Raw genomic sequence first — 16,720 nt, 5'->3', positions numbered from 1 at the left:
TATGGTACGTTCTTGTACACTGTATGTTATTAACACACAGGCAGGTGTTTCTCCTGCCTCCTTCGAAATAATCCTAGATTATTTAACAATAGTGTGTGAAAGCTGAGATATTTCAATTAATTATTTTCCTAAAAATACAGATGACTGTATTTTTATCCCACTTTCTTGGGATCTTTTAATATCTAATTATATCTCTCATTATATAGCATCCGCTTTTATTTCACAAATATACTATTTCCTAAATATTAAGCAGCAATTATAGTTCTTTTCCTAAAGATCACATGTCTCAAACCTACTATAATAGCTAAACATAGTTTCCACATATGTTATAAACGCACTCAAGATGCTTAATGACGAGGATCGTGTGTGTTCCCACTCCTCAGCCCCGTGGTTTGCAAAACGGTCTCATTTCTGTCGAGTCCACTTCGTCTCCACTCTGCTATATTAGGCCTGCAAGGGGAACCACTAGTTTCCATCTTTCCTTACTCCGGCAGTTAAATGCTTATCGTTGGACCTCTATAGAATCGAGAGCATCTCTTATTGATCGCAACGCGGCAAGAAGTAAGAGCGTTCTCCTACTGAGATAAAAGTGGACGTGGACAATCACCTAGACCTCGTTGACGAGTACATAGTCTCTGACAGCGAAAAGATCGGAGGATGTGATTTACTATGCCTTCGCACGTGGATCAGTAACCTTAGATTTTGAGAGTGTGAAGCAAGAATCAGTTGGCGCTACCTTTCCATTAGTACTAAACACACTTGTGGACATGGAGCTATACTTTGGTGTCCTCTGCCTCCTTTCACTACTTCATATTGCTAAAGGTAAGTTTTCATGGCAACGTTTCAGAAATTACTGGTTTAATTATTTTCTTGATAATATAAAATTGAATCGTCTGGTGTTGGAGTGACAAAAACTTGATACATGATGCATATGAATCTGTGCATTGATATCTTAACTTATGCCATAAGAGAGAGAGCGGAAGGTCCGGGGTTCGATCCCGCGCCACGTCTTACTAAAAGACGTTAAAAGATGGTATCTTTTGTTACCCTTTCTGTCGCGCGGAATTAAGGGGCTAAAACAAGGACTGGTCGGCTCGGAGTCAGGATACTTTGTCTGAGTGGGGTATTCATTTTAAACTGCGGCATGGTATCTCATGCATCAACCAAGTCTGTCAGTGAGCCTGGCCACCCGATCCCGTTAATCGTCTCTTACGACATGCATAGTTGCCTTTTATGGCGAGCATGGGTTGATGAAGACCTATTCTTCCCCGAATCTTCACGGGTCGCCCCATGACTAAAACCATCTATGAGGCGTTAAAGACCTCATCCGTGGTCTAGTGGAAAGAGCGTTTGCCCGAAGAGCGGAAGGTCGGTGGTTCGATCCCCTGGCCGCGTCATAAAAGATGGTTCTTTGTTGTTACCCTGTCTGGCGGTAGGCACAAAAGGGATAAAACCAGGACTCACAGGCTCGGAATCACTATAACAAGTCTCAGGGGGTATCTGCGGGTTGGTATTTCAGTGGATTAGCACTATAAACCCGGCATTAATCCAGATAGTACATGCAGCCTCACACACGGGCATGCATATAAGTGTAATAATCTTGAACGCGACGTTAAACCCCATTCCACCTAACCTCGCAAGTTGTTCACACGTGACGCTTATGTAACTGGCATCAGTAAGATGGTCGGTGTATACCACACCTAAAGCATATGAAAAATAAAGAAGCTATAAATCCGTATATCGCTTTATGAACTCCAATTACTAAAAGCCTAGACCTACATCTAGTTTATATAACATGACTGCCTGTAAACATATATTTGTATGATTTGCAGAACTATTTAAAACAGTGTTCAATATATGCATAAATATAAATGTTAATTGGTGTACGATGCTATGTGATCATTACAGATGCCCACGAGAAAGTAGCATTAGTTTGTACATTTTGCGTGAAAAACTATACATCATAAATACAGGCTGTACCCATTGTGGTCAGGATCAATATAGAAGAACAAATATTATCACAGTCCGGACTCACCCTGGTTATGTTTTAAGCCCTATATGACTTAAGAGCTGCATCACTTCTGGCTTCCCTCCCACTTCAAGCTAACAGAACGTGATACTGTTCAAAGCTACGTTAAACCAAACTCACTCAATCACACTTGGTATAGAGAAATGTTCCACTCAGCTTGTTAAATGATGATTTAAAAATTGAAAACTAAAAGTAATTTCACCATTTGACCCTCATTAGAAAATTGAAATCCTGAACGAAATGTTATTATAGCAATATCTTTATATTTCATTTCATCGCACATAACTGTCAACTTCTGAAGCCAGAGATTACTCGCTACCGTCCGCTGTGCGGTTTACCGAGATATCTACGATGAATCCGTGCTATAAACATGGAGCCTGCGAAACCAATATACAATCACTGATGTTTATTTGATTACCACCCTAAAGATGTTAAGCTACTAGTCAATGTCAACATGACTGACTCCTCCCAAGTTAATAAGACACCTGGAAGAAATGACATTTAATCAACCGCGAGCCTGTCACAATGACATGAGGATTCTAAGTCTTCATTAATTTACACGTACAGTGCCTGGTAATAAAGGCCTTCGAGAGTGTCACCGTAAAATAGAAATATCGCTTGAAGTACATATTGTAAGAAACAATATTAAATCAGATTATTTCCTTTTTGTTTTCTTTAATCGTCAAATTATAAATTACGTGTAGATACGTAACTAACAATAAATTAAAGTATCAAATCTAATAAAGGTGTTTCATGTGTATGTTTGAGCCTCAATGTAGGATTGGTTTGCAAGTGTTCTATTTTAACTAAAGCAAACTAATACTAAACACTATAGAAAGGATTTTGTGGCTTCAAGTGGCATCTAACCTGAAGCATTTAATCTAATCTGAATCGTATCATCCGACCTGAATCGTATAATGTACGCTGAATTCATGCAACGCTAAACATGATCATACCGCGCCTTGTGGTGTGTTTGCCGATGGAATGTCTTTTCAAATTTAAAACGGCTGATAAACGGTGCTAAAGCGGCGTAACGATAAGCGACAAACCTTTTACATAATCATAAGAAATTCCTGCTAAAAGCGGAGTACATTGTACGATTCCAGGTATTTCATAAGCATGTGTTTATATAAGTCACTATCAAGTATTGATGATACCAGGTGTTCAGGAAAAGTTGGGCGTATCTCTCTCGTGGAACCGGAACAAACACATGCAAAGGCAAGTCAATTGTTCACCTAAAAAAAGGGAAAAATAAGGTACAAGCCAAAATAGGGAATTGCATCATTTTAGTCAGTGATGTACAAAGCTGTACAACGGTCAGAATTATGGCAACATTGATCAAACAATGTTTGAGCAAGAGTCGTATGACGTTCTTTGAAATTTTTGTGGAACATAGCCGCTTTCACCTCAAAAGTTGTGAATTGTAGACACTAAAGGCTGTTGGAGCTGCAGGGATGTTGTTCGACATAAAAGAGAAAATTACTATTGGAAAGATGAAGTCATCCCTCTTGTCACACAGTCTTGGGAATAGTACTTTATCACTCTCAAACTGTATGCATAGATCTCAATTTGAAGCAGACGTTGCGCTTTCACTGGTCTCTTTCATTTCTAGTTCAGGTGGGTAAATCAGTGGACGGGAATTGGCTATTTGACTATTATGGAAATTCCGATTCGTAATGCATAAAGTAACAGATAAGCAAGAAGGTGAGCTCAGTAGCTGCCCATTGGGATGCCTACTTCTTGCCTTAATGTCCTTTCGACGAATTTTACATAGTTGACTAAAATGAGAAATGAGGAAGTCCAACATCTCACATATTGTTTTCTCAATACAGTAACAAATTGCCCTCAACCATTGGAGATAGAGATGTAACTATAACTATGGTGACTACATTTAGTAACAAATTGCCCTCAACCATTGGAGATAGAGATGTAACTATAACTATGGTGACCACATTTAGTGACAAATTGCCCTCAACCATTGGAGATAGAGATGTAACTATAACTATGGTGACCACATTTAGTGACAAATTGCCCTCAACCATTGGAGATAGAGATGTAACTATAACTATGGTGACCACATTTAGTGACAAATTGCCCTCAACCATTGGAGATAGAGATGTAACTATAACTATGGTGACCACATTTAGTGACAAATTGCCCTCAACCATTGGAGATAGAGATGTAACTATAACTATGGTGACCACATTTAGTGACAAATTGCCCTCAACCATTGGAGATAGAGATGTAACTATAAGTATGGTGACTACATTTAGTGACAAATTGCCCTCAACCATTGGAGATAGTGATAGAGATATAACTATAACTATGGTGACCACATTTATTGACAGATTGCCCTCAACCATTGGAAATAGAGATGTAACTATAACTATGGTGACCACATTTAGTGACAAATTGCCCTCAACCATTGGAGATAGAGATGTAACTATAACTATGGTGACCACATTTAGTGACAAATTGCCATCAACCATTGGAGATAGAAATGTAACTATAACTATGGTGACCACATTTAGTGACAAATTGCACTCAACCATTGGAGAAAGAGATGTAACTATAACTATGGTGACCACATTTAGTGACAAATTGCCCTCAACCATTGGAGATAGAGATGTAACTATAACTATGGTGACCACATTTAGTGACAAATTGCCCTCAACCATTGGAGATAGAGATGTAACTATAACTATGGTGACCACATTTAGTGACAAATTGCACTCAACCATTGGAGAAAGAGATGTAACTATAACTATGGTGACCACATTTAGTGACAAATTGCCCTCAACCATTGGAGATAGAGATGTAACTTTAACTATGGTGACCACATTTAGTGACAATTTGCCCTCAACCATTGGAGATAGATATGTAACTATAACTATGGTGACCACATTTAGTGACAAATGAGAACATGGAATTAATTTTCCATAAAGTTTGTTGTATTGTATAGTGGTGTACAAAGTTGAATAATCAAATGTATTGACGTAATTGAACTTCGGTTCTGAGATTTCAAATAGTCAGGCAAATCCTATTAAAATCCGCATGATATTAATTCCACTTGTGTCAAATACTTTCTGTCAATGTAAACCTGTGAATATGAAGAAAATCCTTCCTTGTTTGTATTAAGAAATGACCACGTGACACATAGTGCGTTGTCCTTTGGTAGGTTCTGCTACTGCCAGGAGCGCATTCAGAACACTGCTGAGAACCACAAGTGCTATATCAATTTTTCTTGTCCTTTCAAAAAACTTCTTGCGTGTTCTCAATTGTTTTCATGGAATAACGCTGGCTTCTTATGTGCACTAATTATAAACTAAATTATGACACAATCGTGAGAGTTGCTGAATATAGCCTCGTGGGGATTTCGGATCAGAATTGGTCTCCAGCAACCTATTTACTCGTCTTATTAGGCGACTGAATGGATCAGGTGGTCAGTCTTGGTGACTTGGTTGATTGTGTTTCTCGTAACCCGACGACGTCGAGCATTGCTAATAATGCTTGGTCCAGATTCGATTATTTACAGGCCACCGTCGTACCTGAAATAATCGAACGGTAAATAACAAACACTGAACACCTGAGTTCCATTCCATCGGCTACATTTCGATGCCCGATACAAGTCTTACTTCTTTGAGTGTTGGGGTGGATGTTACAACACAACGACAAAATATCCCCTAACGTACATTTATAAGAAACGTCAACTCCATAAGTTATTCAGTATCGATTATCTGCCGAAACAGATTCCATTGGGGGTAAAAAGCAAAAAAGAGGCAAAAAATGATATGAATGGATCATATAAATCAGTGATGACACCAGGTGTTCGAGAAAATCATTAGGATTTTCCTACTCTACCGGAAGCACCCGACACTCACACAATTTGCATCAGAATGGAACCGTCATCAGTGTTTTGAACTGCTCACTATATTTATCCAAGCATCTTGTGCAAAGAAAGTTCAAGCTAATGAAATAAGCGTATGTTAGAGTTCAGTCTACGGTCGGTCCGACAACCTTCACGTCTAATCTTATTATGCCTGTTGTGATTAATTATTTTTATCATTGTTAAACACTTTAACTAAAAAAGACACACACCTTTTCATGGTACGTTAATATATACATAACAAAATGTTTATCTTTTGGAATTAAAGCAAATAAATAATTATATGTTCATACCGTAAAATTTTAACAAGCTTTTCTCACTTTTCTTATACGAAATATGTCTCATCAAATGTTGTTTTTGAGTTTTATTTCTTAATTATTTCATTATTTCAACAATTCTAACACTGATGCATCTACTGTGTTTTAAATGGAGCATTAAGTCATTAAGAACATGAACTATGTAAGCTCTGGTATGAAATGTGAATAAAATCTACAAAATCCTTTCCCTATTCATAAAAAAAAGTTTTGCCAAAAGCAGAGTCGATTGTTCGATACCGATTATATGATGAACATGTGTTAATGGGTCACTATCAAATAGTGATGATACCAACAATTGAACAATCTGGATGAAATGGTGTTCCTGGAGGAAAATTAAATTGTTGTGGTTCCTGAAATTTGAAATATTGTGGCACGTTTTGGGAAACTGATGTTTGTCTGAGGATGTTACTTAAATTTAAGGCATAAATTCCATTGTTTGCAATTTTCAAATTCAAAACCATGCGGTTTTTTATTTACTGGATTTAATACAATTTAACGAATTGGGGCCATTTGTTTGGTCGCAATGATATTCAGACATTAAGTTCCGATAACAAATAAATTGCGGTAACTACAAAGATTTGAGCTTTAATGTGTGTTATATGTGGTCTTAATAAAACATATTACCGCGCCCCTTCATCGTAGCCAATTGGTGTTGCCAGCGTGTGACTGCAAAATGGCTTTCCTTGCGTTGACGAGAATTGCACTGTACCAAATGAACTTCCAGATAACCACTTCAAGAAGACTACTCTGAATAATTAATAAATCTTGGTTTATCGGTTAAGGACTGAGAATATTTGTTTTCTTCAATGTTGCATGGAGTCCTCGCCCTCTGAGGATATCAAACGACAACGAGCATGCCACATGTACGCAATGTGGTTGTAAACAGAGGTAGTTCCGATAACATGCAACATTAAAATGTCTGCTCGCCTATAAACTTGGCTTAGAAATCGGCTCTCACAAATGTAAAATGGGAAAAGAATGTCTTTTGTTGACTTTTTCACGGAGTTCTTTTTCTCACGGAGTTCTCATTGCCATATAACCGTACGAGTTGGCTCAGTTTACGGTCGCCGTAAGGTTGTTTTGAAGAACGGTGTAACTTTATACTAACGTTAATCAGAGTTCCTCAATTGATCTTAACTTAAATGTTTAGTGTAATGGGCCGAGGAATACTTTCCCCAATTTTGTGGAAAATGGTAAAGTATGTTCCAGAGTTCTAGAACACAACATTAACCCTTCATATTAAACAATTAAGAAAACAACACGTTGAAAATGTACGGGTCATAGATACAGATCAAACCATTTTAAAAAAGACGTTACAGACACATCAAATCTTATACAATGAAATGTTGCTAACTTTATCACCATTGTCTCGATATATTTAATATAAGACGAATTCATTCCATAGCCCGGCAAGTTTATCAAATATTGGTACTACGTTTGTCACGAGAGACGGATAAATTGACATATAATCGATGGTCCCGTATTATTGTGGTTTTATTACAGCCAAGAGACCGACTCCGTGATCTTGTTTTAGAGCGTCCGCCCGGGGAAGAGGAAGGTCCGGTGTTCGATCCACCGGCCGCGTCATACCTAAAGACGTCAGATGGTACTTGTTGTTACCCTGTCGTTAAGGGTCTAAAACAAGGACTGGTCGGCTCGGAGTCAGTATACTGTGTCTGAGTGGGAGTATACTGTGTCTGAGTTAAGTACAAAAATGTTCTTTAAACAGAACACTCAAAATGTAATACCCTATAGAAAAGAGATTCGATATTGGAACCCTTTGTCTAAAAGAAAAGTGACTGCACATTGACCATTCTCAAACTGGCTAACTTATCTAAATCAATCAATAACCGCTCGAGGTGGCCATGTAATGTGATTGCTAAATAAAAGCCACAATCTTCTTTGTCTTCAAGTGACATTTTAGAAGTTGTAGTAACAATGGCGGCAATGTTGACTTATGGTTTTCATTAAAGAAAAGAAGAAGTTTGAACTCCATACATATGTAGGTTAACATAGAATGCCAGTTCGATAATTACAGACGACATTACCGTTAATCTCATAAGGATCTCACGTGGATTACAATGATCTTGGGAAACGCTTAAACACTGGTTTGTCTGTGCATTGCTCGAGGAATGTCTTTCTTTATCGTACAATCAACAGACAAAGACATACCTCTGGAGCCACTCTTGCAGTATCAGGTTTCACAAGATGTGACAAGCCTGTTTAAAGACCTTGTGGTCTACGTGCAATTTCAAAACACAAGAATCTTACAACTTTACGCAAATATTATCAACAAGTTACTACTTAGACGGTGTCTTTACAACTGACCCGAATATGGTCACAATCAGTGATCATCTCAGATCCCGGACAATGCAATGGAAGATGTGCGTTTCCACGAGTCAATTTTGACTTGATTGACCACAGAGCATTATTTAACACCAAGATGTTTCCTATTCGATTTATGGCGGACGCCTGGGACTATTTTTACAGCCCACTATCTCCCATCTGCGAGAGCCGATGGATGTGCTCTTCATGGGAAGAGGAACATATCCGCTGAGTCTGACTGTCACACTTAAATTGGTAATACCATCAGATGTAATAATTTTCTGTCCATATGAATATTCATTTGCTATAATTATATCATCTGCATTTCGTTCACGTACACGTATGTATATTCATGTGGCTATGTCTTTACATTTATGCAATAGTCCGGGGCCATGTGCCCTGGAAGACTCTCCAGAGTACTACTCACTACACAGACTATAACAGCCCAACAAAACTACATTTTATGAATACAGAAGCTATAGTGATTTTTTAACTGAAGTTTTGTTACAGAGCTATAAAATAAAGGATCTTTGTTTAGCGGTAGCGAGAACTAAAATCTGATTTTAATGAGATTGGTTTTATGGTAGACATGTGGAGGACATTTCCAAATGTGATGCATCAGTGGTAGTAATGATGGCTGAGGCAATATTTCAACATATAATCACTGATGTTTACGTGATTGCTACCCTAAAGATGCTAAGTCAATTTCAACATGATGACTCCTCCTTTGTTACTAAGACACCTGGAATCGTAAAGTGGAAATATCACTTGAAGTACGTATCTTGAAAACATTTCTATATAAGATTAATTACTTTTTATGTGTTTTGAAATCTCAAAAAAAAATGAATAGGTGTTGATATGTAACCAACAATTCTTTCAAAGTGGGAAAGTGTGGACAAATACGCAGTAGACATAATTCTAAATTCTCAACGTGTCGTTGGATATCTGGTCCACCACCTGCTTATCTGGTTTGTGTTGCGTCAGTGGCGGGTGCTACTGGTAGGGCACGACATGCTTACTCTTTAAGGGAAAGTTCTTACTTTAAAAAAATATCCTTCAAGGACTCATAAAATCTAAGTCTCGTTTAATGTACCAGTTGGGTAACAGTGCCTTTGTGATATTTTATGTCAACTTGTTTACGGATTCGCCAGCGTTTTTTTGTCATCCTACTGAGACTATAAATCAAATTTAGAAACAAAAAACTCATGGAAGATCAATAGGGAAAGCCTTTGACCAAAAAAACATTTTTTTATATTTCAGGGTTTTTTCTTCACACATACGATACTTTTAAAAGATCAAATGAGGAAAAGATTTTTTTGGCCTACATTAATTTGTACTTCCACCATCGACCAATCAATAATAAACAAAAATAGCAATAAGGAATAAAAGCGACAAAATCATTTCCACAACCATAAAAAATATTTGTTAAAGTAGAGCCAAATTGTATGTGTTTATGAATCATTGTCAAAAAGTGATGATTCCATGTGTTAACGAGGTGGTGAGCATATCCTGCACCACCGGTGGTACCCGTTACAAATACATGCAAAGGCAAGTAAATATAGTCACAATGTTATTTTATTAAGTTGTCTCATTTCAATACTATTATGGACATTGTTATGGAATATCTGACTTATCATTCTGTCTAATCAATCTATTAAAGACGAAGAATTACACAGCTGATAATGATAATAATAGCTTTACTTACAACCCATTACCATGGCGAATGCTATTACATAGCACGTGAATGTATCTTGATGTATACTTCCTTAGGCTTAAAATAGAGATGCTTCTCGGGCATTAACGTGTCACTTTAAATCCTGCGCGTGGGGAAACAAATACAAAATATTCAAACCGCATCGCTTTTGTTTTCAATCAAATATAAATTCCTACAGCCCTCCCCTCTGTTGAGGAAAATGGACTGGAGAAACATTTTCTTTGAAGTCTGGTTGTTTTGCGCTACTTTTGTAACATAATGAGGTACACGTCTTGTGGCAGTTATACACTGACATGATAACTATCACGCTGACAATTTGACTTATCCAAATTATGACATGACCTTTAACAATTACATTACCACAGCCAGGTTATCGTCACATTGTTAGATTACAAAATGGTCGGACACAAACCAATACATATGGCTAGTAATATATGTGAGCGATCTGTTCTAAATCCTTGAACCTGCCTGAAGATTCCAGATAATAAGAGCACGTCAGCATCCTAGGCCCTAAAACAAGCCAACTATCACCCAATATACCTCACGGGCAGAAATTGTGCAGCGCCATGGAGAAGTTGGATCGCCATGCTCAGCACTCTTCTTTACTGTAAAAAAAAGATTTCGCCCCATATATTATTGGCCACAGCGCATTAACGTTGATAGTTGGTCTATCAACATTACAGGAAATGAACGTTGTTCTCACTAAATCATATCTTTCCCAATTTGGGTTATCCCGGGGGCATTAGGCGTTTGGAACAGTTCCGATAATATCTCGTCCTCTGAAGGAAACACACACGATAGCAAATTGAAATGAAATTATTGTTCACAAAATCGAGTTCCTAAGTGTAATTATTCTTTCAGTTTATTGTCTTTAAGGGAGCGTTTCCTTATAATGTGACGTTATAGCAGGAACTGAAGATGGAAAATGAACTTCGAGACGAGTTAGGTGATGTCATGGGTTACAACCTGTATACGTGGTATTGACAACACGAGCACGGGGAGTTGTGAGCAAGATTGAGGCGTGGTGTTCCTCCTGAACTTCTCAGACTTCACGTAACATACAGGGAACGGGTCGTAGATTCGTCGTGAACATGTTTCTCAGGTTGTATCACCAAGTCTAGTAGATCTGTTCTCGTTAATGTCCCTAAAGAGGTTAATGTCCTAGATTTGCACCACTTACTCCTGCATCCAGCTGCAAAGTCGCGATTTTACTGTTGAAAGAGGCATTAAACGTGATACCCATCTTCCACTAATGTAAAAACACGATTTACTATGTGTTATGTAGGATTTCGGACAATGAACTATTTATCATTTCACAAAAATAAATGTAAACTATCTAAAGTCATGTATGTATTTGTCTCAGTTTATGAAACAATAATAAACGGTTACCGCATGCATTTCTTCTTCGTCGTTCAAGATGCTACAATGCTAAACGCTGCAGTCAGCACGTTTTCAGTTATATCACGGCGGTCTGTAAATAATCGAATCTGAACAAGACAAGCCAGTGATAAAATAAATGCACAAAATTTAATCGTAGACATCAATATAGGTTGAATGAAGCCTCCGCCCTTTATGAATCCGGTATGTGCGTTTGTTGTTTAACGCCGCACACGGCATTATTCCAGCTATATGACGGAGGCCTGCAATCGAGTCTGGACCAGATAATCCATCGATTGAATTTATGAGCAACGATCCAGGTATTGGGGTGCGATGACAAGAAGTCAGCCAAGTCTTCTAGTCTGACCACTCAATTCATTCAGTCATCTAGGTTACAAGGGATCTATTCTAACCTGATATGAAGCACAAAGGACTTATTATTTATGCATGTATACATTCCAATCCTTGAAGCGTAAAAACACTATCCATCGTTTAAAGGTCCTTCTCTTAAAGAGCCTCCTTTATCCACATTTGGAAATGGTGAGCCCAGTATGTGTCTGGTCGGAATCAAGAGAACGCCACACTCCATAAAATCAATTCACAACACCTGTCTTCTATCATCATCAAACCAGCCCTCGCAGCTAGTTTACTCAGAGTATAATGAGGGTTTATCTTAGATGTTTTCAGGTTTCAAGGCCCAGGGGAGGGCCGTGATCTATGGCAGTTCTACAATTGCCGTCCCTCAGATGCTCCTTTTGTCCAAGGGACAACAACACTATCACCAACAATTCTGGTGTCTCTGTGACGATGCTGTACATTAATAAAGATGTAATTTTGGTTGAAGGACCTTTCGGGTTTGAATGAGCAAATGCTGCAATTTCTTATAGAATTTACACCTGTTTTAGATTGTCTTCATTTACAGACACTAAATAAAATGTGTAAGTAACAAGGTTAATAAACGCCACTTTTCCCCTATATTGACCGATGTGACCAACTGAATTTCTGAGGCACTTTGCCTGAATCAACTTGCTCAGGTTGCAGTCATTAAATAGCCTCTACAGACCTGTATTCATATGTTGTTTGGTATAATAACATTAAATAAGACACATATTCCAGCAACAAGTATTTCTGGTCCGCTATATATGAAAATTCATAATCAAAGTTATTTTGATTTTTAATCTGACATTGAAAGTATGATTGAGTTCAGACACGTCTTGACTTACCATAGATAACACCTCTTACTGAATCTGAAATTGCAATTAATTTGTCAAAATAACAATTGATGCCATTGACGCCAGTCGTTGGCGTGTACATATTTCAGTAATGAAGAATGTACTGTGTCAGTTTCTTTTATCAACCATTTCAGTTATTTGCAATTGTCGTATCCACGTGTCATGTAAAATAATATTTTCACCTATATTGGATAAGTTTCTTGAATCGCCAAGAGATATTCAAATTGCCATGACTAGTCCCAGTAGAAGGCCATCCCATGTAAGAAGCTGATGAGTCCACAATGATTGACTCGACCTTAATCTCATTTAGTTGGCGTTCAGCAGAAATAATTACTTCATTTCAAATTAATGCTATTTCTTAGCGTATTTATGAAATTGCAATTGATTGCGAAATCGTGCAATATTACAAATAGGTTTAATGATGAATTTCTCCTGTAACATGACCTTTCTATACCAATTCAATCTTCAGAGTGAGTGAGTTGGGTTTAACACCGATTGGAACAGACATGTTTCTCAGTAACGGTTATAAAACGATGCGTTGGCAAAATATGAGTTGAAAGTCCAAAGTTATGCACGTAGTTTGTAGGCGGTTGATGAAACCAAGGAGTGTTATTCCTAGCACGGGATCTGCGATTCACAGGCCCGACCAGCGGATCCTGGTATGCCTAAGGGACGCACCCTGCATAACTGCAGCGCCTTAAGCCACTGAACCATTCGTGTCCTTTATTTCGTTAGTTCTGCTGACTTCAGTACAACTTATTGTTATAATAGATGCCGTGGTCCTGTTGGGATTTCGGGGCATGATAGGCCTAATGGCCTAATGGACACAATGTGACAAATTCTGACTGGGCTATCATGTCCCGACGGCATGGGTAATTGCTCAGTCATTTATCCACTGATTTCTTAGACTCAGAGTCGTTTGTTTACCGGGTCAGTGGTACAGTTGGAATAATGCTGACTGTGGCGTTTCATAACATCCTCTCATTGCTACTTAGTGAGTGAGTAAGTATGGTTTTACGCCTCTTTTAGCAATATTCCAGCAATATCACGGCGGGGATCTTTTTACCAGAAATTGGCTTCACACATTGTACCCATGTCGGGAATCGAACCCGGGTCTTCGGCGTGATGAGCGAAAGTTTTAACCACTAGGCTACCCGACCGCCCTTGCTACTTAGTTACATGTTAATAATAGTAGTAATACTTATAATGATAATTAAGCCTCGTGAAAATAATTTTAGTCAACATACTGCTTGTTTAATGCCTTGTTTTAGAAATGAATCATATTAAAGAAAGTCTTCATTATTATTGTAGTGTTCAATGTGGTTGACGTTGATAGATTTGCTCTGATACTTAAGTCAGCTATAGCATTGTCTTCTGGCAGAACTAACATAGGACCGACAGTATATTCTGTTGTGGAGTCCGGGCACCTATCACATTATCATAAGTCACTAGCATGGTTAAGCACCATGGTAGAGTAGTGTCAATTGTTGTTGAGGAAAACATGTCGACAATTCCTTGAGGGCATTTACACGATGTCAAGCATCGTTAGGGCAACATCAGTGGGCCATTGATGATTGTAGGCCCAGATAAGATGAATTAGATGCATTAAAACTAATATAATTGAATGTTTATACAAACGTAAGCTGAATGGTGTGATTCTATCACACACTCCGGCGCAGTGGTGACTCAGCATAACACCAATGCCACAGGGTAATTTGCATATCATGTATCCGGACTTTTCTCTTGTTTGTAAACAAACGCGCTTTTTTCAGAAATCAGTATAGAATGGACTAATGCAAGTATTTGGGGGCGCTTAACATATTGTTTTGCATAATTATATAGATATGCTACTACAACTGCGACAGTGAATTTCATGACAATATATATTTATACAACAAAGTGACCGTATCGCTAGCTCTCCGTTGGGCTTCGATGACAGCACGTCGAGCAGTACAACCAATGTAAACAAAGGAAAACTACGCAAAAACAAGTAGATTTTCACGTATTAGGATACTTTCTAAATGAACCGTAACCATTCTTTGATATTTGTTTATGAAAATGTGTAGACTTGTCAAACATGAAACGGATGAAAAGCATATTCAATATCTTGAATGATCTGTGAAAGATGTGATGAATCGTCACATGGCGCTGGCCTGTGGCAGAGGTACTATGCTGGCTGGCTGCCGGCCGCATGGAGCTGTGGGTAGGAGAGTGAGACTATCTTTCAATCCAATATTGCCACTCATAAAAATGAGAGCAACTTGAATACTCTGAGTTCATATATGTATAAATGTATAGCGTAAAAACCAGAGAATAATCAGTCCTGATTATCTGCCGAAACAGATTTCATTGGGCGTAAAAGGCCAAATAGTGGCAAAAAATTATATGGATGGGTCACTGAAACTCAGTGATGACATCAGGTGTTACGACAAGGGTAAACATGACCTGCCCTGTCGCTAGCAACTGCCATTCACACAATTTGTATAAAAGGTGTGTGTGTTGCCTGACGCCTCACACCTGTACTTCTGCCATGCAACGGCATGCTGTAATTAACCAGACAATCAATGATGGACCAGAATATCCAGTGACACGATGGCGCATGTACAGATTTTGTTGAAACTATGTGTTAATTAAGACATAAACGACGAGTGGCTGTTGTTTATTTAACAATATAACACTGCAGGGAGAATAAACCATGAGGGGTTCAGGTCCTATTTACGACGTCATCAAGTTGCATGACCTGCTCTACCGGAAGCACCATACAGAGTCTGAACCCAACTAAACATGTAATCAATTCTGTGAGAAAGTTATTTTCATCATTTTGATATGGGGAGCGTGTTATAATAGCTTCATGAGGTTTTAAGACATCATCGTATTGTACAGACGAGAAAAAGGGGAGACAAATCATTTTCCGGCATTGTGAGACACGGTCCGTGACGAAGCACTGGTTAGTTTTGTCTATCATAGCGGCGTTTATATAAACCCAACTCACTCATACAGTTGCGAATGAGCAAAGAGTTGATGATACGCATGGACAGGTACTCACCCAAGCCCTCATAATCGATAGGTCCCCAGCAACCCATGTTTGATGGACAAATGGATCGGGTGGTCAGGCTCTTGTCAACGCACCCCGAAGTACCCGCTTGTACTAGTCCGAACTCATGCCGGTTCTGTGGTGCAAGCCAACTAATATGCCATGCCCCAGTTTAATTTGGCAAACATTACACTGACTCCGATCCGACCAGTCCTTGTTTTATCCCCTAAATGCCGATGAACAGGTTTGGGTACCAACAATACTAAAGTACTTACGGAAATGAAAAAAACCCTGTTTTTTCGATCTCAGATTTTAAATAAATGCAGTTAATATACAAAATATATAAATATTCAAACAACTCAATTAGTACTAATTGGGCCCTGGCACAAATACAGCGTATCAAAGGTTTTTATGTCTTTTTACACGTAAAAGTGTGTAAAAATATGAACAAAACTGACTATTGGGAAACTGAGCATAACCAGGTGTTAGTAGATCAAGGTGAATGTCCATGACCTATGACACCTTGACGACAGGTGAAAACAGGTGCTTGAAACCCACGTGCATGTGATTTGTCAGTTGTTAGTGATTTGTTAGTGGCATTGTGGGATAGTGAATCATCGTCAAAATATCAGAACGTAAAAGTAACATATTCCCTTCTCAAACAACAACTTACATGTCATTATTATTATGTACATAAACATAGCTGTTATTTATATTGTTGTTTTGATAACTTTTTTCCAGGCTAATTTGCATAATGCCTATAGCCTGTTTCTGCCATGTCAATTTGGACTTAGTAATATTTTTGA

General features: G+C 38.3%; 1 protein-coding gene across 1 annotated transcript in view; it reads left to right on the top strand.

Moving 5' to 3' along the window:
• Positions 1–458: 458 nt before the first annotated feature.
• Positions 459–16,720, top strand: part of LOC125378079 — a 30,999-nt gene continuing 14,737 nt past the window's right edge. The window contains exon 1 of the mRNA XM_048392913.1: positions 459–822. Within this exon, the coding sequence (XP_048248870.1) occupies positions 768–822 (55 nt within the window). The 5' untranslated portion in view covers positions 459–767. The remainder of the gene's footprint in view (positions 823–16,720) is intronic.

The sequence above is a fragment of the Haliotis rufescens genome, unplaced genomic scaffold, assembly GCF_023055435.1.
Source record: "Haliotis rufescens isolate VD_foot unplaced genomic scaffold, xgHalRufe1.0.p SCAF_11, whole genome shotgun sequence".
Lineage (NCBI taxonomy): Eukaryota > Metazoa > Mollusca > Gastropoda > Lepetellida > Haliotidae > Haliotis > Haliotis rufescens.
This window is presented reverse-complemented; position numbering and strand designations above follow the sequence as displayed.